The sequence below is a fragment of the Excalfactoria chinensis genome, chromosome Z (assembly GCF_039878825.1).
Source record: "Excalfactoria chinensis isolate bCotChi1 chromosome Z, bCotChi1.hap2, whole genome shotgun sequence".
Classification (NCBI taxonomy): domain Eukaryota; kingdom Metazoa; phylum Chordata; class Aves; order Galliformes; family Phasianidae; genus Excalfactoria; species Excalfactoria chinensis.
In genome coordinates, this window is record NC_092857.1 from 951343 (window position 1) to 973195 (window position 21853).

At 41.8% G+C, this 21853-nt stretch overlaps 1 protein-coding gene across 2 annotated transcripts; it reads right to left on the minus strand.

Annotated features, from left to right (window-relative positions):
* Positions 1-1955: 1955 nt before the first annotated feature.
* On the minus strand, positions 1956-20084 carry LMAN1 (lectin, mannose binding 1). Of its 2 annotated transcripts, XM_072359257.1 has the most exons (14): positions 19855-20084; positions 19026-19180; positions 18833-18940; positions 16896-16957; positions 16088-16187; positions 14557-14680; positions 14148-14206; positions 13436-13568; positions 12948-13141; positions 12754-12824; positions 7530-7683; positions 6709-6830; positions 4953-5021; positions 1978-2548 (listed from the first exon to the last, which is right to left on the minus strand). In XM_072359257.1, exons 1-13 carry the CDS (start codon positions 20057-20059, stop codon positions 4985-4987), a joined length of 1524 nt encoding a protein of 507 aa, XP_072215358.1. In that variant the 5' UTR covers positions 20060-20084; the 3' UTR covers positions 1978-2548; positions 4953-4984. The 2 variants fall into 2 exon arrangements, with proteins under 2 accessions (XP_072215357.1, XP_072215358.1); XM_072359256.1 differs by having other exon boundaries at positions 1956-5021.
* Between the last annotated feature and the right edge of the window lie 1769 nt (positions 20085-21853).

The following is a 21853-nucleotide window of genomic DNA, read 5'->3' on the forward strand; positions in this document are numbered from 1 at the left end:
ATTAGATGCAGCTACCTACTTTTTATATTAATACCTTAAGCTAATTATAGGTCAAAAAAAAACCACCAAAAGAAGAGTGTGCAATGGCACTTTGACTTCTTGCATCTTAAAACTCTCACTTTCCCCAAGGACCAAAACAATCCCAGGGAGACAATGGATCTGAAATAAAACCCTGGTCCTGCTTTGTGCTCCGTATGGTTTATTCCATTCTTCCCCATCCTTCACCACGGCCGGTGCTGCCCACAATACCCGTTGTTCTGGATTTTAACTCACAGTAAGGGAGAAATGAATCTGAGCTACAGGGCATCCTTTACACAGATCCTTTGTGCAGCCTCCTCATCTTTCCGACTTCTGGTCACGTCATTAACCCCACGGCTCCGTTCAGGTGAAGGTTTGCAGGACCTGTGACTTAGACCACAGGTTATTTGGGGGAAAAAACACCACCTGCTAGGTCTCAGAAGTTCATGATTTGGGGTTGTGAACATTTGCTTTGCTATGCCTGACTGCACAGGGCTTAATGGAATATTCTGTGGTCTTGATTATCTAAATGGTTCTCTCAGCACTCTTGTAATTTCACTGAGATGGGAGGATTCCAGCCTGCCTAATGCCTTAATCTGTATTAGAGCCTTTCTAATTAAAGCAGGCCTGTTACTATTTAAAAATGAGGAAAAAAAAAAAAATGATAAAAACGAAACAAAACAAAACAAACAGGACCTTTTGTAATCCTGTATTATTAATGGCTAAACAAGAAACCTGGAGTCTGTTTTTCAGATAAGAGTTATCATGGCAGCAGGAACTCCAAATCACAACAAAATGACTTTGATAGGAGACAGGTAACAAGGAGGTTGTTCGATTGTTTTAACCATTTCTGATACTTTCTGTGTGTAAACGGGTGTCATGAACTTGAGAACAGGCATTCTAACATTAGACTTGAACCTGATCACAATAGAAAGCGTTGTAAGATGCACTGAAGTTACAAACCAGTGACTGCATCTTGCTGTTGACATGGATCACTGACTTAATAAGAACTTACAGACAGCTGCTTCTAAGTGCTGGTGCTGCTACTTCCTCAGATATAAATCAGTGCCCTTTACTTACAGCTTAAATGCAATCAAGACTAAAGGCCCTGTTCCTGTGATACCTGCTGGAATTGAGCAACAGTCAGAAGAAAAAACGCCCCTGACTTGTATATCCAAACAACAGAGACATCTCCAACATCAGAATAGACTCTGGAGTCCTGAGACAAGCAAATCAAAGTACAAAAGCCCATGGAAAGGACAGCACAAAACCACTATAGATATGCAAGCATTCAAAGGAGAGACTGTGCTCCCTAAACAGCAGCAGCAAACTCAGCCGTATCTGTGCACCTCTGGAAGGCTCTCTTCATTCCTCTAGAACAGCCTTTCATGCAGCAGTCCGAACATAAGGTCACCTATAAAGAGATAAATGGGATATTTGAGTCTTTTTCAGCTTGAAGAGCCTCAATTAAAGATACATCTGTGTATCAGTTTGCTTCTGATTGAGGAAAGCCAGCAGCAAATGAGATTGTTCAGCTTCTTGCAGGTTACTGCCAGCAATTACTGGACAGGATAAATGAAACAAAACAGACATGCACACACAAACCATCATGGAGACTGATCGAGGAGACTGGCTAACTTGTTATGGGCTGTTGTATCCCAAGAAACCAGACCAGAGCACCCAGACGAGGGCAGTTAGAGAACCTGGAGGAAGAGCTACAGGTGTATGTGCAACCTTCAGCTCAGAACAGGTCATTTGTTTAATCAAAGCAGCCAGCAAGTTACTTAATTCACTGTTAGTAAACCTCCAAGCTGGGAGGCTAGTTTTCACTTGACCTTAAACATCCAGCATCAGGCAGGGCTGAGCTGCGATCCTGAAGCTCCCTTGGATGCTCCCCTGGACTTCAGTGACACGTAACAGATTACAAGAAAGAAGTTTATTAAAAATATGCATCTTTATTCAAATAAGGTTATCTCTGAACTCCAACCCTCCCTTCACATCAGTCAGAAACAAACGTCAGGAAATGTCAGCTGCGTGTTTTGTCTTTTTTTAAACAGCAGAAAGTCTTCAGCGTTACAGTAATTGATGTTCTGATATCATCTTCCCCAAACAATCAACAAAAGTAATTCACAAGCGACTGAAATTTGCTTGAGAGATTCAGGCGTGACCATTTATTTAATAAGCTTTAACACAATGAGATCCCCTTGACACTGCCAAATATTTGCTACTTCAAATACTGTTATTTTTCTTGGCCTCCTCCGTATTGTCAAACGTACTGGATTCCAAGTTGCCTTCATCTGTGAGTCCTGAAATTTCACTAGACAAAATGAAACGCCCTGTCAGTGTAGAAAGGAAATTCTAGTATCCCACCACAAGAAGAGGCCGCACTGACAGACAGACATTCTCAAAGTCCAATTTTGTTGCTATCACCTCAGGAACAGACGGGACAAGCTTTGGGCTGGGTAAACTGGGAGTTTTCCTTTGATCCAGTGAGTGGCGAGGCAATTACTGACGTTCCAGGGAGTGAAGACTGTGAAATGAAGCAAAGTTATCACTTTTAGGATGGTGCACTTCATACCTTCTGCTCACTAACACAAACGATCCCCAGTTGCACACGGACACAGGTCAGATCTACTAGCAGCATCAACACACAAGCCGAGCCCCATACCAAGGATACAATTGTAGATTCAAGTATGTTGCTAGCCTCTATCCCCATTTTCCTTTACAAGAAAAGACAACAGCATTGTTTGTCCAGCTTTGAAACAGAGTTGTAATTGGAGAAATTCACAGTAACAAGAAATGCAGGCTCCCTCCAACTGACACATTGGAGATGCTCATCACCATGTTTGCACCTAACCTTCCAGAATACACTCGTTAGCCTTCCTGCCTTGCAAAGCCTGTATTCAGAGAGGGAGCTCACTTAGGTGTTGCACCGTGCAGGAAAGCTAGCAATTGAGAAGAACAACACTATTTCCAGAGCAATTTAAGAAAACATATTCAGTTGTAATAGCTTAGACTCAAGGCACCTGTAAATATTTGCTGGTGTTAGAACTGAATGGATAAATTCCTGTGCTGTTCTGGGTTCTTTCGTTGGCTTGTCCTGCTTATCACAGCAAGATGAGCCCGAGGCAGTGGTTTCTCCAATTATTACAGCAAAGTCTCAAATTCTGAAATGAAAGTATAAAGCTCTACCATTTACAGCATGCCACATACTGTAAGAACGTAAATAGGTGCGTAGGTAGCATCCATTTATTGGTATGGCACAAACACCCACTTTTGGAGCACTGTATTTCGGTAACAAAACGTATTGCATAGATTTATCATGTCTCCCAACCGTCAGGCACAATGCTAAGAGTGTTCTTCATTACAGTGAACTTGGCAGCGAGGGCTGCACTCTGAGAGAACAGACTGTGGAACCGCAGGAGTAGTATGCTGGATTACAGACACATTTTGCAGGCCTTCAGACAGACTCGTCGTTTAAAAGTGAAATATCCAGACACATCCGTGTGTATTATAGAATTGGAAAGAAAAACATAAAAGTATCATAGAATCACAAGGTTGGAAAGGACCTACAAGATCATCCCGTCCAACCGTCCTCCCACAACCGTCATTTGACACATCAATCAAAGTCGCCACAGGTAAGTAAACAAGTCAAAACAGATTCATTTCATGATTCTAATTTGAGCTTTCTCATTTGTTTCACTCCCGAAGCAAAACATTCACCTGATGAGCAATACCAACAACACGCGACCAGCCTTATGCTCTTGATATCTGTCATGGTTTTGTATAACCCGTGACAATATTGAACTGGGAACTGACACACAATACTGCTTCTGCAGTAGCTGCTGGGCTAACAAACATGCCTGAATCAACAGCTTGTGAAGAAACCCTTTCACAGTCAGTATGAGTAGTTTAGAATACTTGCCAGGTCAATACTTAAAAGCATCTGTATTTGATAACACGAAAGACACAAGACAGCTTTATAACAATAAAGGCATACTCATCAATTAAACACACCCTTAACAAATTCAGATTGGAAGAGGTATCAAACTATGGCACCTTTCTTAAACACATTCCAAAAATCTCTAAAATTAGACAGATTTCAAACTACCAAAAAAAACAAAAACAAAAAAACAACCTGGAAATCTTTCAATATACCAGAAGAAACTACGTTGTGTTTTCTCTCACTGCCTAAGAACAGAACAAGGAGACAAACCCCTGTCAGCTTGTCCCATACAGCCTGCTTGCATTCTATCCCAGATACCAACAGGCTGCAAAAGGCCTGTCTTTGTGTCCATGCACTAAAAAAGAACTTAAAAAAATCTATACTTCACGAAGAGCTAAATTCCCAAAAATCATTCTTAAGCTATTAGATCCAAATAGTAAAGAAATGAAACGTTCATAATAAATTTTCACCAGAAAAAAAAAATAAAATAGAAAAGCGTAATTTTAGTGAGTTTTGTTTGTTTGTTTTTGGTTGTTTTTCCATTTTATCTTGTTTCGGTTTCGGAGGGTTTTAGAGAGCAGTGGTTGTTTTGTTTGTTTGTTGTTGTTTTTCCTAATCTGACATGGATTCTCAGTGGCAAGTTTTCGGCACACATCATTGCTTTGCAGATTCTCATGATCAACAGCCACCTAACAGGGGTCTTTCAAATCCCTATGCTGAAATTCTGGCAAAACAGGAGGAATTCAGTGTTTGCCTTCCAGCATCGATCAGAAATCTCACTGAAAACAGAGACCTAGACAGGATTTACAATCTTCGCCCTACCTAGCATTTGCTCTGCTGCTCCCAGGTCTGCTTTAACTCTAGAATTAACAGCCTAAATAAGAACACATTTTGTTTGACAGAATTACGTAATTCACAGTACTGAAATGTATCAAACACTAAATTTTTCCTCTTGTACAGAATTGCATGATTTTCTGTGCATACATACTGCTGTTATGTACACACAAAAGGAAGAGGTCATCAAAAGAACTTTTTGGCTGCTGCTTCCTGTTGACTCCTGAAAGAAAAAAAACAGAAGGGTATTCATTAAGCGTGTGAAAAAAAAACAAAACAAAAAACAAACGAGCCACCTGGTTCAAACAAATATTTACTTTGTTTTGGGATTAAATCTATTCCACTTCAACAGAAACTTTGGGAGGTGGACAGTAAGACACAGAACCACACAGAGTGGCCCAGGTTGGAAGGGACCTCAAGGATCACAAAGCTCCAACCCCCCAGTTACATGCAAGGCCACCAACCTCCACATTTAATACCAGCCCAGGCTGCCCAGGGCCCCATCCAACCCACTGAACACGTCCAGGGGTGGATGGGGTATCTGCAGCCTCTCTGGGCAGCTGTTCCAGCACCTCACCACTCTCACTGTGAAGAACTTCCCCTTGACATCCAATCCAAACCTCCCCTCCTTCAACTTAAAACCATTCCCCCTTGTCCTGCTTGTAATGGGTCTTCGTTTTTCCTCTGAAACAGTGTATTTTTATTTTTCTAGGTGGATAAGGGTGCCCATTAGGGTGGATTTATCATGTACAAAACCTAGAATTATAGGGCATCAAGAAGAACAGAAGGGGACTCGCTCATTTAATCCTGGAAGCCACCTTCCCCACTGGTGGCATAACGTGACATACATAAGTGTACCCTCTTCACTTCATGGGGAAGCAGACACACAAACAAGAGTGACACCAGCTACATTAGTATCATATTAATAACAGTTGCATTCCACAGAGAGAGCAAACTGCATTTACTCTTTGAAGAGTACTGCAGCTATCTTGGTCCCTTTATTTTGATAGCAGTATGCACCAGAGAAATAGGAGAGAGGACCACCAAACAAGTCCTTACTCTCCATAGTTTAGAAGTTCAGTTTATCCTTTCCATCAGTATTTAATTTGAACATCACGATGTCACACGGAGGAAGAAGAGAGTTGAGCAAACATTCCAATTCAAAAACAAGCAAACAAAAAAAAACCCTCACGACACTCAGAGCTCCATCAACAATCAGTGACCCTTTATCTCTCTCTCTGCATAGAATTAATATCATTAAGAAAAAGCTAACTGAGGGTTTTGCCAATTTTGCCCAAACTGCTGGTAGATACAGACAGTAAAAATTCAGATCACATCAGATTTTGTTGAGATATTAATAAACTTCAGTAAATCCAGTAGAGGACCACAAGAATGGCCAGGGACTGAAGCGCAGGCCTCAAGAGGACAGCCAGGGGAACTGGACTTCATGCTGGACAAAAGCAGCCTCAAAAGGCCTTGACAAAGCTTTCCAGTGCCTGTGGTACATCATTAACAAGACTAAGTTTCTTTAGGGAGATGCACATTATCAGACAGAGAGACAAACTGAAATAAGAAAGGTTTCCACTAGATATAAAAGGAGGAGGGAAATCAGATGAGCCTCATTACACTAACGAAACATTGAAAAAGGGGTCCCAGAAGAGTGGTGAGTTTCCCATCCTTCAAGGTTTTAAAAGATCTGATCAGTGCAGACCCTACATGACCTGGTCTGAATTCAGTGCTAACCCTGCTTTGAGCACAAGGCTGAACTAAAGACCTCCCAAGGTCTCTTCCAATCTGAATGACTGCTTGTTTTGAAGATTAACATGCTCATATCACTGCAATTCTATTATTTCTCCTCGGAAATTCTAAAAATCACTTGCCCTGTTGGCTTTAAAGAAAAATATACTTACCTGTACATGATATAAGCAATGAATAACACTGTTTGCACTGCTACAAATATGAAGAAGTGCAGCGTAGATAAGCACGACGGAAATGGTGGCAAGTCTGGACATTTTGGTTTCTCGTTAGATGGCTAAAAAGATAAGAAAAGCAGTATGTGAGGAGAGAGAAAACAGGACACACCATCAAAAGGCTGGTACAGAAGATACAAAACAAAGCAATGTGATCTAAAAATTAAAGTGCAATCAGAAAAAAACAACAGCTACTCTGAGTGAGTCGGAGTCTGACTCTGTTTCACTTCCCTCTTTATGTTTCTCAAGCAAGCTCAGCGACATTAACCTGAGGGTCAGAGGGGAAAGAATAAGTCTTTAGTAAATTACTGCAGAAATTAAAGCTAATTCAGCTTAGTTGTTACCTCAGCAAGACTAAAGGTGCCCCTGAATGCTAACACTGTCATCTTTCACACTTAGAGACCTTAAGTAGCGTTTGCCTAAGTTCTCCCTGATTAAACCTCTCCCTTCTGTGCTTAAGTTTAGACGTCTCCTCCACACAGAGCTGTTAAGCAGGGAGACAAACCCAAAAAAGCACCTAGAAAAACTAATTGCATGACCTTGTTTCCACAGGAATTAGAGTAAAAATCCTGTTCTTTGTGCAAAACTTCTCATCAAGACACAGATCATACAGTTGGGTCAGGGCAGTGCAGTTTTAGCAAAGCAGCTTAATGAAGGATTAATTGCTCTGTAAATTGCATGCTGGCTCATCCCAGCTTTTTACTAACAGCCAAATAAAGAAGTATTACAGTCGTGCCTTACACTAACAGCACATAAATTACCATATTCCGTTGCACTAGATGCTCAATGTCCCTTTTCACTACGTGAAGGTGTTCTTTGATGTCATTGAAATGCTGTGTTGTTTCGTAGACTCCCGCGGCCGAGCCAGGATGCTGAGCTCCACTGATCAACCTCAGAGTGTCAGCCATGGCATTTCTGAAAAGAGACAGACAACAAAACATCATTCAACACACAACAGTTCTTAAATGCACAGCGTTTATGCTGCAAATACCCTAGCCCATTAAGATCAGTTTAAATTACCTAACTGCCCCAAAATAAAGATTTCTAGCTTCCAACAAAACCCATCAAGAGGTAATTCCTCAATCAAACTATCACATTAAATGCTTGATTCCACAGACAGTTTCAATTTGTACAGCACAGCATCTCCTAAAGTCGCGCTGAAAAGGAGATCTGGCAAATATTCTATTGCTAAACATCTGCTTTGCCCAACTGATGAAGTCCAAAACAAGTCTTTCATCCACGGCTCCCGCCAAGGCTTTAGGATAAACAGAGAATAATACAATCTTTGAAGAAAATCAAAGCTGTTTCAGAAAAGTAAATAAATAAAGGCAGTCATGTAAGAAATAAAAATAAAGAAGAGGCTTTAGGGATAAGAAAAGATTTAGATACAACCTTGTTTCATGATTATCATTTATGCGAGAAACTCATTTCCCATACGCACTGTCATAATACTTAATATTGCCTTCACGTGAATTAATTTTCCTGCTACAACAAATCAAATTAAATCCCTAAAAAGTTCAGGCTCCGTAACTAGTTTACCTCAAACAAATCTAATCAATGAGAGAAAAACACTTAATCTCTAATCAATACATTTACAGAGTTTGTTGCTGGCTGTGATGCCTCTTTTCAGTTGCAAAGAGGATTATTCTTCAGCTAAAATATTTATCATGTGAATGTTAATCTCTCCATTATTAACAGAATAATGAATCCAAATGTATGTCTTTGGATTCCTTTTTAATTCGCTTATAACTTTACATCTTTGTGCAGATGAGAGCTTGCTTTGATGACTTCGAGGTAAAGTCCTATCTCCTTGAACAGCAGTCAGCAGTTTAATATTAAACTGAACCTGAATGTCACTGGGCAAATCAGAAACAATACATCATCTCAAGTGCTATGTATATATTATAGTGATTTTAAGCAGTTTGTATTTGATGGAAAACTTCAGGTTAAATACCAAAACCTAACTGTTTCATAAAGCATCTTCATAAAAAACAGCACCCATCTTTCAGCTTTGCATCAGTTGCTCTTCAGGAAACAGAAACAAAAGAGATAATAATAATAATAATAGTAATAATAATAATAATAATAATAATAAAACACACAAAAAAGCTTTCAAGGCATGACACATATTCAAAGGCACAGGGACAACTCTAAAAAACCACCCTGAACTGGTGCTGTAACAACTGATTTTACAAGTTCTTCACTAGGAGGCTTCCTTAAATGACCCACGCAAACCCCAACACAAACACTGCCTAATTAGCACTGACAGCACTTCTGTCCACCCACATCTTCAGCCGCTGCTCTCAGTGCTAAAGCAGAAGTGAGAGTGGCTGGGGACATCTCCGTCCCAGTGCCACCATCCCTGCGCAGTGAACACAGCCAGGCACAGCCAGGCTGATCCACTTTCTCTGATCAAGCAAAATAACTTCCCTAAACAGACACGGCTTGTATCAAATTTAATTTACGTGACTTTGGCACAGACAATATCATGCTGTTAAGTTTCTACTGTATGAACATACAAGATTCTTCTGTAATCAGATGATTAAGAAATCCACAAATCTTGACAAGAGAATTACTTAGACCGTAAGTCCTTTTCCTCCGGGATGACCAGCAATGCAACAGCAGGCTGTTCATTTCTATCTATAACATTCTTGTTTTTTTCCCTTTTTAATATAAGAAAAATATTAAGATGGCGTTACACAAACTCATACCTACTAAGCAGTCACCGAAAGGGCAGACTGCCAACGTTAACAAGAAAATCTAATTTGCATGCGAGGTATAAAGATTTGTCAAGAATATTAACAAAAGCTTTCGTGGAAGAACAAGTGCAAAAAAAAAATGGAAGCACTAATCTTTATTCTACAAGAAGCTGACCTACTTAGATGAATTACAAGATCTGCCCTTGAACTAATACTGGAAAAAAGCAACAACATCAACGACAAAAACAACAAAGCAAAACAGAAAAACCCAGTTGCTTGTGCACCACAATGTCCAGTTGTTGGAATGGTTTCTGTTTGGGGTTGCTTTTGGATCGTTTGCTTGCTTTTTTTTTTGTTTTCCTTTTTAAAGCTGAAGATAATAAATGTTTTCACTACTGTGAACTAAGTGTTAAAACTTAAAGACACTGCAGCTAACAACAGCAACCATTAAACACCTTGGAAGCAGCATACAAACATCGCCACCAAGCAGGAACGGTCTCAAATCCATTTCACCTTCAAGACAAAGACTTTCACTTCTCTTGGTAACTATCTGAACTGCACGCTTCATCAGTTTTGAAGACTTCACCTTAAAGAACAGAGCTATTAATCATTTGGGAATGTTGCAAGCGTCCCTGTAGACACAGAAGTTTCCTGAGAGCATTAACTGGCAAAAGTCCCTGATTAAAGACAAAGCAAGACCAACACAAAACTGAGAGTCCTAGTGTTTAAGTAAGACAAGCTCCACAAAACTGTCACACAGCTCCAACCATCACCGTCTCCCTTACTGTGATGGCTTTTGGTAGCAAAGGATACTGATGTATCAGTTGAGAAGTAATAGAACATAAATATTTACACCATTAGAATATCCAAAATACCTTCAAATGATGTAGCCCATAGATGAAGAACATGCACTTTTATCACAGCTGAGCTTGAAACTGTTTGAAAATATTTTCCTCTCTTCACTAGCCCACAAGAAATGAGGATAAGTAAAGAAGCTTGCACAATACAACGTATGTTAAAAGAAAACCATCTTTGCCATCCCTACATATCATAAGTGACAATTTAATACATAGCGTGGGGAGGCTTTTTGGATATATTTCTGAGTGCCACACAAATCGAGGTATCTTCAGTCACAGTCATTATTCCAGCACCTCCAGAGGTGGAGGCCATAAAACCTCTCTTGAGAAACAACCAGAAAGTTTGGTTTTTTTTTGGTGTAAAAACACCAACACAAACTGAAATGCAGGAATTTCTGTTCAGACACGAAACTTTTGTTAAGAAATTCCTGCATTTCAGTTTGTGCCCACTGCCTCCTATTCTGTCATGCAATGGGTCTGTCTGGCTGTCTTCCTTCCCCAACCACCTCCACCAATGTCAAACTCATTATATCCACTGGTAATATCCCCCCTTCTCTCCAGGCTTTACAATCCCAGCTCCCTCACTTTTCTTTGTACGACAGATTCAAGCCATTGATGATTTTCACAGTCATTTGTTGGACAACTTACAGCATGCCCACATCTGCCTTGTACTACAGATTCTCAAGGAACCCTGGACTCCAGACATGGTACCACCTGCAATGATTAAAGTGAACTATCTCCAATGGCTCACTAGAAATGCTCTAATGCAGCCCATGGTGCAGATGGTGGTCTTTGCCATATAGGCACACTGCTATTCCACATCCAACCTCTTGTCCCCCAGAGTTCATGTTCGTTCCTGTAAAGCTGTGCTCCAGCTGATCAGTTCCCTGCCTGCACTGATAAGTGGAGTTACCGCTTCACAGCTGCAGGACTTTGTAACCAAGGTCACTTCAAAAGTAATGACTCCTATTTATTTCCAAGGAAACTACAACAGATACGAAGAGCATAATGACACTATTTGATACAGCAAATTCTAAGCTGACAAACGCTTTCCCAACATGGTCACCACCATCAGCTCTACATTTTTGGCAGCAGTGAACAAGAGCCTTCATGCTGGGCTCATAAAAATCTAAACCAGAGGAGGAGACCCACGACTGCTACTGCTGAAACCCACCACCTACCATCTCACTGTGCTAACATTCACTCTTTGGTCTCCACAATGTTGGTCAAAGTCAGTGGGTGCCATTTTTTCCCCTCAGTGGTGGAATTCAGTTCTACACCTTTGCTTCATACAAAGCATATCAGACACCATTCAGTTGGACTGCCCCTCTGCTGCCATCTGTTGTGTGGTGACAACATGTAACAGAGTACAGAGGCAGGAAGGTTCAACCTCTACTGCCAGAGAACCACCTCTGACTTTAAGGGCCAACACCCTAACACAGCAGGTCTTCCTTTTGGAGTAGCCTTCATACTTGCCTGTGTTGAATCTCATGAGGTTTCAGAAGGAATCAGGTGAAATCCTTCTGGAAACTCATTTCCCCAGGTCCTACTGAACCACCCACATGCACAACCATTCCAGATATGCATTACCTGTAGAACTACTGCACATATCAATGAAGATGCCTGAAGAGCACCAGCCCCACTACCAACCACTAGTGCACCAATAGTGACTGGCTTCCAGTCTTTGAGCTACCAATGACAGCCCTTCGAGCCCTAGAACCTTGGCCAGATTATTATTTCTTTTTTAAGATGATAACATCATGTTTTGAAGCTTTTCCCCCTACTTTCCACCACGCTTCAAGTTGAGTGAGCACATCATTTTTTTTCTCTGCAAAAGCCTAGCCTTATTTCAGCTGATTAAAAACAGTCAGTCTACAATGGAACTGATAAGGGGAAAGGAAAAACAAACAGTAAGGAAACCTCTCCAAGGGTTGTACACGCAAGCATTCCTAAAGGCTATTAACATATATATATATATATATATATATATATATATATAAAAAAAAAAGAAATAGTTTGTGATGTCCAACTCAATGATGCTAAGAGTTATGAAGCAAAACCAATATATATATATATATTCAACAGATGTAAGTTGATGGCATTTACATATTGCTATCGATGCCCTAAAAATCAGAGCAGCAAGTTTCCATGAGGTAGCAGGTTATCAAACCAGCCATCCTATGGAAACAGACTGTTTTCAAAGGCACTGTACTCACCTTATCATTGCAGTGAAATCTCATGATAAACTGAGGCCCATTGGGGAGACTTAATCACCTTACAGACACAAACTCATTTCATATTTACAACAGAAAAGGAAACAGTCACCACTGAATGCTGAACATACAAACATTTGGATTTTGTCAATATTCTCCTACTGAGGTAATAAATACAGGAAGTGTAAAATTCAGAACACATTAGGAAGCACTTACTTCATTTCATTTACTTGTTTAATGACCTCTTCCTGAGTTTTCACAACTGTATCAATCTCTTGCTGGGAAACCTGGTGTAGAGCGGGGAGGGAAGGGTGAGAAAAACAAATCAACGTGGAAATCACTTGTAAAAAGTGATTGTGCTTTTTGAAGTTAGGCTGAACTGCCAGTTTTAGTGCATTTTTTGAACATACCTGTCCTTGCTGACCTGAGACAGATGCTCCTCTTTTAGCAATCTCCTCTGTGACTGCAGAGACGTATCTCCGCTGCTCATCAAGAATCATGTCCAACTGCCTATTGAGCTGCTTGATTTCAAGATGAATTCGGTTCTGTCCTTCAAAGATTTGCCTCAGCTCACGATCGCTTACAGTTTCAAAAGGATCATCAGCTGGCAAGAAAAAAAACAAAGCACAGGCAGCTGTTACACATATGCATTTCTCATCTGTTAGACTGTCATTCCTGTACTGCTAAAGTTTCCACCTGAAATCAGTGGAGAAACTCTCTAAACCAATACTTGCTGAGAGCTGCAGGTGCATGTTACCAGCATGTAAAAAAGGGCTAACCCAACACTCCTTGCAATCAACTCATTCTGCCAGTATGCCACAGCATCAGGCTCTTGTTCTGAATATCCTTAAAAGCAAACGTTTTCCTTGACTACTGAAAAGCTGCTCTAATAACTTGCCTGGTTGTCCTTGCACATCAGGATGTTCCTTTTGAAATTCTTCTTTCTTTTTATCCAATTCTTGTTGAAAGTGTTCAAATTCTTCTTGATACTTCTCTTTATCCTTTTCAGGAATTTCTGCATCTGGTGTGGGCTTTAATACATTACCAAAGGTAAGAAGAAAGGAGGAAGAAGAGGATTTTAATGGTCTCTACCACCCATACATGCACTCATTGTGCAGCAAATGCTGTTCAGACTTCAGGTTTGATGACATGAAAGCACGCTGAAGTCGAAGTGAGGAACCACAACCCCGTGGAAAATCCTATCTTTCTCCTGAAAGGTATACTTTCTAAAATCACAGAGTCAAGTTTTACAAGGATAGATGCTGTCTAACAGTAGAAAAGCATTCAACAGGAATGGGAAGTTGAAAGCAAAACCAGACTATCTGTCCACGTTCTGAAAACAGCGTACTTTTTTTTTTTAAGTTTATTTGCATGTTTTGTTCTAGTACCACTATTTTCGTTCATTTGGTGTTGTTTCAAGAGTTCTGCTCTCAAACGTAAGTAAAATGCTACTAAAACATTGCAGTATTTATCTCATTTTTTTCCAGAACAGGCAACAGCACAGCTATGTGCAAATATCCTACACCTGAATACACAGCCAATGCCAAGATCTGGCGCTTAAATATAAAATGTACCAGCACATTTTACACATTATGCACAAAAACACTTACTACTTCCTTCCCGGGCTCAGTCAACTGGAAGGTCAGGAAAGACAGGACGTCATGGTCATCTGGATAAAATAAAACCAAAAACCAACACTGTGAATTGATACTGTCACGCATCATGAAACATCCTGCAACTTCCCAGGTCAACCTTGCAGGTGCAAAGGATCTTCAGCTGAATGTATCCTCCCAAAGGTTTACACAGTACTGAATGAGACTGATTAACACCTCTCTCAGCTCTAGCTAGGAAAAGGCCTAAGCGTATCAGAAATATGGGAGCAGGAGAGCATTAGTTACTTTATCGTGACCCAAAATTGGTATAATGATCAATACCAGCAGCAAAATAAAAGCTATCTTGTAAGCCTTGCTAGTGTCCATACTGTCGGCCATAATGCTTAACCTAATTATGTTTTACTACCTGCAAGTCCCCCCGTTGCTGCAGATATTCCAAAATATCCTTGTGATGGCAACACCATTTCTTCTACTTTAGCACAAAATTCATAGTCTTCCTTATCCGGAGTAAATCCATTGTTAATTAATACCTACAGAGAAACACACCTATAGTTATTAACCACAAAAATCTATTTGTACCAGTAGCTTTGCTTGAGGAATTTCTGCATCTGGTTGTTAGTTCATACTAATGGTCACAAATGTAACTCATCAGATAAACCTGTAGCCGGTAACAGAAACCAAGGACTGTTTGGTCTCTGAAGAAGTTTCCACTATGGAAATGCATAAGCTGATTCAAGTTCAACATGAACAAAATTCTACATTTTCTGCTCATCACTCCTGAGGAAATACTCTACGGACATCAGATTTATATTAAAATATATTCATCTCAGTTGCAAGAAGCATCGTAACAATTTAATATAAGGAAACACTCATCAAGATCTAAAATCATTAACTCTAGTTCATGAAATTCCTGACCTGGAGATCACTGAAGGTCAGACTCTCAAGTTCACATCCCATTATGAGTCTGGGCAACACATGTTTGGTAGAGTCTAGTAGAGTCATCCCTATTGTTCTCCAGTTAATCAGAGCTTAAAGAGACTGCCTTTTTCCCCCATAGAACTGCTAGGGTGAGCAGCACCACCTGGGTCAGGAGTTTTCAGATAAAGCAGCTTAAGAAGAGAGCTGCCTCAGAGTCCAAAATTTCATTTTCACTGAAGACAAATGCTCAGCCTTTAACATTACCACACAGTACAAGGTCCACTTTCCTTTAGGTGCCCTCATGTTTATTTTGTGGAGAAACTTTTACTAAATGACAGATGCGTGCTTTAACTGGCTAATAGTACAAATAGTGTCTCAACTACAATAGTGACTTCTTCATAGAAACCAGAAAGAAAAAGCAAAACTTCACGGCTGTCTCAAACCAGCACATTTGTATTTTTCTCTCCTTAAGAGGTGCCCATAACCATCTGAATAGCACTTAGGAAGTCTCGAGTCTGACCTCACACCAACGCTCTTCTGTCTTCTTTAATATTCTAACACCTACCACACCTTGAGACAGGAACCCTCAAGCAGCAAATTTAGGTGTGCTGTCAAAGAGCTTTCTTTAATGAATCACATTTCAATTATCTTCAACAATCAGCTGGAAAACCCTCTGCAGCTCCACAGTCAGCTTGAGCAATGCTGTCCAAGCTCAGCCACTTGGAAGATGAAGCACATGGGCTACCTTGGAATACTGGGCAGGTAGGAGGACACTAGTGGGACTGACCTCTAAGAAACACCAGAAACATCAGCAGCATTTGCTGAGTCAGCTCAGGAAACTTCAGATGTACCGTAAGAACTTGTGTGGTATTTGAACACAGGGCACCTCATTCCAGCTCCTGAGTTACTAAGATCAACATTTAACATAAAAGGTGGGGTGGTGGTGAAAAACAATTGCAACCACCTCACACTTAAAAAGCTGAGGAACACGAGCAATTACGTTATTTCAGAGTACTTACAGTCAGTGTTTTTTGGTAGTATGTGATTTTTGCTCGAACAGGATAGGGCTTGTTACGAAAGTCCCTCTGACAGGAAGCCAGTGCTTGTGTGGAACCATCACTGTGCAAGAAGACAACTTGCATAAGGCTGTATCTTATGATTTATCAACCAATGCAGAAAAGCATCAACGTACTGCTAAGGACCATCACTCCATTTTTTCATAACACAAAAGCCGTAGCAAAATATGTGTCCATTGCATTGATTTAAGTCTGGGCTCAATGGTGCTAGATATTTTACACAGAATAGAACAGATGGAAATCAGTAAGGGGGGGGAGGGGGATCTGTTTGCTTTAAGTCATTCCCACACAAATCAATTACTTATAGTCCGGACCGACCCCAGCTAAGCTAAATAGTTCTCAGAAAACCCAAAAGTAAGTTAATTTTGCTTTTGACAATAAACCATCAGAAATCAAAACCAAACCTATCAATTTACAAGCAACTAGTTTTCAGCTAGTCATTCCTTTCAGTTATTCGCCATCTATGGAACGCACCCATAAGCAACAGAGGTAAAAGGTCTGTACATCCACTCATTTGAGCTCATCCATCCCCAAGCCCACATACCACTTCAATATCCATTCCCTGTTCCTGTGCTCTTACTGCCAAGACATCATTTCAACAGACGGAAAAACCCAAACACAGGAAGAGAAATGGAAAAAGAAGTTTCATAATAAAAGAAACCTTTAAAACATTTCTCAAAGACTTCCATGCAAGATCTTATCATTCAAAAGAAAAGATCCACGACAAAGCCAAGGCTGAAAATAAACTTACTTCTGATGGTCATACAGAAGCTTCCCATCGTTGACCACAACAACCACGCCAGGATTGTTTTTCTAAAAAATAAAGAGAAAGAAAACAACTATCAAACAAATGGAGCAGGTTAATTCAAAGTGAAATACATGTAACACCACTGATAGGCTTTTGATGATAAAGCACGTAGGCTACAGTAACACCACAGCTGGTTTTATTCTGATTTCATCTCGATGTATAGAAAGCAAGATGTCTGAGGCAGCATGTCACACTGTGTGCTTCATAAGAGACGGCCACATTCTTTGTGCAGCCAGGAGTGGGGAAAAAAAGGGTTTTGGCTACACTACCAATCAGCATCATTTCACAAACATAAAATCCAAATGTACATGCAGCAAATACACTGATCTTAAAAAGCGCAGGTGATTGCATCTGACTCTGGCTATATAACTTGGAAAAACATCCCAACAGACAGCACGGTGGCATCCCACACACCTCACCAGCAGCTATCTGTCAGAGACTAAACAATTTGTCACACGCATCCCCGGTCATTCAGACCAACAGAGACATGAGAACATGCTGAAGTAAGAGCAGAACAGACTTAGTGTTCTGCCAGTTGAGTTTAGAAAGTTAACTCTTCTCTTTATAGGAACACAAGATCTCAGAGACAATCTCCCCTTCAGCATTCCTATTCACCATCTGCAGAAGGAATATGCTGTCCGACTGGACAGACTCACAGTTCTATAGAAAAGAAGACAAGCCTTGCATTTCAGGAGTCCAAGAAAAACCCAGTCCTCAATTCACAGCATGGGGGATGGTGGTCCTTTAAAACCTTAAGAAACCAGCACAACTAAAGTACACGATCGCTTTACTTCATCATGTATAGCGTGGAGACAACAGAACCGCAACCAACACCAAGAAACACATCAGTATTTACTTCTCAGCCATGGAGTCTGGTTAGATACGCTGCTTTAAATCAGCATTACACGCTCTGTACGATCCAAATACTTCAAACTCATCTCCTTGCAGTCTGCTTTAGTGTAACAATGGTGTTAATTCTGTATCAATTCAGAACAACGCCAACAAGAATTAATTTCCTCCCTGGAGTCGGAAGAAAGCAGTAGGCTGTCATAAACAAAATAACAACTCTCACAGCTCCATGATTTAGGATCTCAGACCAACACAGGCATGGCAGAGGATTCTGTTTCAACTGGATGTTGCCACTATCTTAAACACAGGTAAATTTGTATCACACAGACTGAACTCATGATTGGAGAGGCAGTTCTGGACTCCTGGCTAACAGTCTTGTTTACATGCAGCTTTGGACAGATGGCACCTTTACCCAGCCAAGCTATTCCAGGGTCTGTGTCCCTGACAGCAGCCAGAAGAGGGGGGAAGAAAAAGAAGAGATTTCACAATTCTTATCAGGTTGAACAATATTCCACTTCTTGCCTTTTTAAGATGAGAAATAGGAATGCCACCCTCAGCCTGTCAACTCCTATGTATGATGCTGACTGTATTTTAAAACCCATCTGTAGGAAAAACAAACGGAGCACCCTAAATTGCTATACCTACAAAAGCAGAGCTAGAAAACTGGGGGAGGAAAAAAAAGAAAAGAAGATGAAATAGTACTGGAAAAAGCAAAGCAAATTGTTTTATTAAATTCCTGAGGATCTTCAAATCATTCTGGAATAGAAAAAATAAGTAGGTGCAGCAAAGCTACCAAATTTTGGGGGGGGAAAAAAAGGAAAGCGCTGCCATCCTCACTGCCACCGACTGTTTGCGTGGAAAAGGTCTAAATGAAATTGTATTAGAGAAATGTGATTGTTCTAATGCATCCCTACGAGAGGTGAGGGGTAATAGAAAAGCAACGTGCAATTTTTTTTCCCCCAAAGCTGTAAGTGCCAAAAAAAGCAGGACATCGGTTTTATCTTCACAATAAGAGTTTGCTTCCAACCAACCTTTCCATCATTGTCAAAGGAATCAAAGAAAATTCCAACACCATTCCACTTGTCGGCTGCCCCAAACACGGGACCTTCCATGCCTTGCTCCTCCGTGAACCAGATTGCCTAGTAGAGAAAGGAAGGAAGATCTGTAAGCCTACATCCACCTTTTTGACTGCGTCTCTTTCTTAAATCAGATCAAACTCAATACCAGTCCATCGGCTCCAATGCGGCCTCTGCCTGTAACTCGAAAGGTCACCTCGACTTCCCAGTATTCAAATATTGACTTGTTTTTGGTCCACACTGATCCCTTCTGGCTTTTCAAAGACGTCGTTATACGAATCTGATCCGCGCTTGGTATGGCATCTGGAAAGGAGCAAACATTTCAACTGAGCACTCGGCTGGGGAGGGAAAAGAACTACAAAACCAAAACGTGAGGATGGAAAGGATGATTATTGTAACAGGTTAATGACTACCGCACGACGAGGCATTTTTTCACCTTCTGTTTGGTATAACAATGTACAGCTGAAAGAGAAGGTTGGTTGGATGGCTAAAATATGAATATATATATTTATATTTATATTTAAAGGGCTTCTTTTTGGTTTTTTTTTTTGCTGGTTTTAACATAAATCGCTGTATTCTTGGCTAAACTGAAGGTCTCATCGTCTGTTCGACGGCTCAAAGAAAGGTGGGCCCCAGTGTGGGGATAGGAAGGAAGCAATGCAGGCGGTTCATGCCCGGAGCGCTGCCTGTTTGACACGTGTAGCACAGTGCCACATAACTTTCTGACTCACAGCCCAGCACCGCGACGGGCCCGGATCAAACTCACACACATAAAGGGGGGGAAATAAAACAAAATAAGGCAGAAAAAAACGACTTTAGGGACAGTCAAACAGGGCAGGTCCCCGCCGCCCGCAGTGACACATCAGCACCACGTAAGGGACGGGCCGAGGCTCCGCACCGCCGCCGGGAGGGCTGCCCGCCGCCACACGGCCCGGCCCCGCACCGCCGCCCCGCACCACACGCCGCCCGACACTTACTGCCCGTGTGAGCCCAGAACGGCACCGTGCCGTCCGCCTGCACCAGGTGCGGCCCTTTGAAGCTGTACTTGTACTCGAAGCGCCGGTGCGGCCCCGCCGAGCCCGCCGAGCCCGCCGAGCCCTCCGCCGCCGCCCTCCCGAGGACCAGCAGCACCGCGGCCACCGCAGCCACCGACAGAACAACCCGCTGCGCGCGCGCCGCCATCTTGCACCGTGCTGCGGGACGGCGCGCGCCGCCAACAGGGCGCCACGCGATTGGCCGAGCGAGGGGGCGGGGACGAGGGAGTGGCCTACGGGCCGGAGGGGGGCGTGGCTTCCGGGTGGGGTGGGCGGAGCTTGAGGGGCGGCCGCGCCTCCGCTTCCGCTTTCGTATCCACGTGCTGAGCCGCGGGGCGGGCAATGCGCTCTTCAGCAGTTCTCGTTGTAATATATGAAGTTAGCAGGGAATGGAGCGTTCCGAATTGGGCGAAGCATACGTGCTGCAAGGATGATGGATGGTAGAGAAGTATCTGTGGGATGGACGTTGGAAGGACTTAAAAATGTCCTTTGTGTTCTTGATGAGTGTTATCTGAGAAGGAAGTGCTTGATTTCCTTGTATAGCGTCTGGCTATGTAACATCCCTCGGTAACTTCAGGCTGTTTTGGGCTCTGAGGGAATCGGGGAATCAAAGGGAATGCTAATGGGGGATATGAACGGAATTGGGGTTTTCCTTGACAAAACTCAGCTTATGTCCTCTGCTGCATAGAGATCTAGAAGGGGATTGATAGAATCATGGAATCCTTGAGTTAAAAGGGACCTCTGAGTGCCACCCAGCCCATCTGCAATGCACAGGGACACCACAGCTCCATTGGATTGATCCAGCCTGGCCTTGAAGGACTCTGTAGCAATGGGGCATCCTCTCAATAGAATCTAGAACGTTCTGGCAGTAGAATGTGTGGCAATTACTTCAGGGGGGGTAAAACGTCATGAGTGTCAGAGATGTGAATAGAGCAGCATGAAGCCCTGTCCTGTACACACCGTGCGCCTGGCAGCAAAAGCTTGGAGCTTACAGTGCCAGCAAAACAATTGAGCCATGCTGAAAGGACAGAAAAGGCCAAAGCACTAGCCTTGAAACGAATCTCTCTGTTACCCCCACACATAAACATGTCTGAAATCCTACAGCTTAAAGGAGCAAGCTTGGAACAATTCATAATTTAAGAGAACAAACAGAGGACTGCAGAACTTCATGACATTACATTAAGGTTTTTCATTGTGCTGGTGGGTAAAAGAGAACATTATGCAGCTGCTTTTGCATATGCCATCGCTGCAGTCAACTCATCTGTCATTTGACTGATTGTGCCCCTTTGTTGCACGTAGTAATTCATAGTTGTTTCGTAATTGTTAGAGAACATGTGAAACTCCATTCTGCTTCACAGCGGTCTGTAGCCAGGGAATAGGATCTTCATGAACGGCCATGCTGGCTGTAAAACCTACTGTTGAGATCATCGTGGTCTCAGTTATAACTTCTATCTCAGAAAATACCTTTATTGCTGAAGATCTTTAGTTCTACAAATACACATCATGCTTCGCAGAATATTCTGTTACCATGAGCTTATTTATGGATATTCTGTTACCATGAGCTTATTTATCATCGTGCCAACTCTGCATAGGTGTTGATGTCCAAGTTTTTCTAGAGGAAGCACAGTGCTATGCACATATATATATATATACCAGTGTAAAGGACTCTCACTGATACATGTAAGGAATCTTCTTTAACAGCATAAACTGACAGTAAACTTCGCAGGTTTTCTTGCACTTCAGAACTGCACATACATGGCAAAGTTGGCAGGTGTAATTTAGTTGAGGACACGACCAGAATACGTTTGTCACAGAATCACAGACTGGCTGAGGCTGGAAGCACCTCTGTTCCATCTGGTCCAGCCAGTGCCCTTTTGGTGCCACCCAAAACAGGTTGCCCAGGCCTCTGTGTTCAGGGACAGTAAAGTACTGCTTTCTGTCA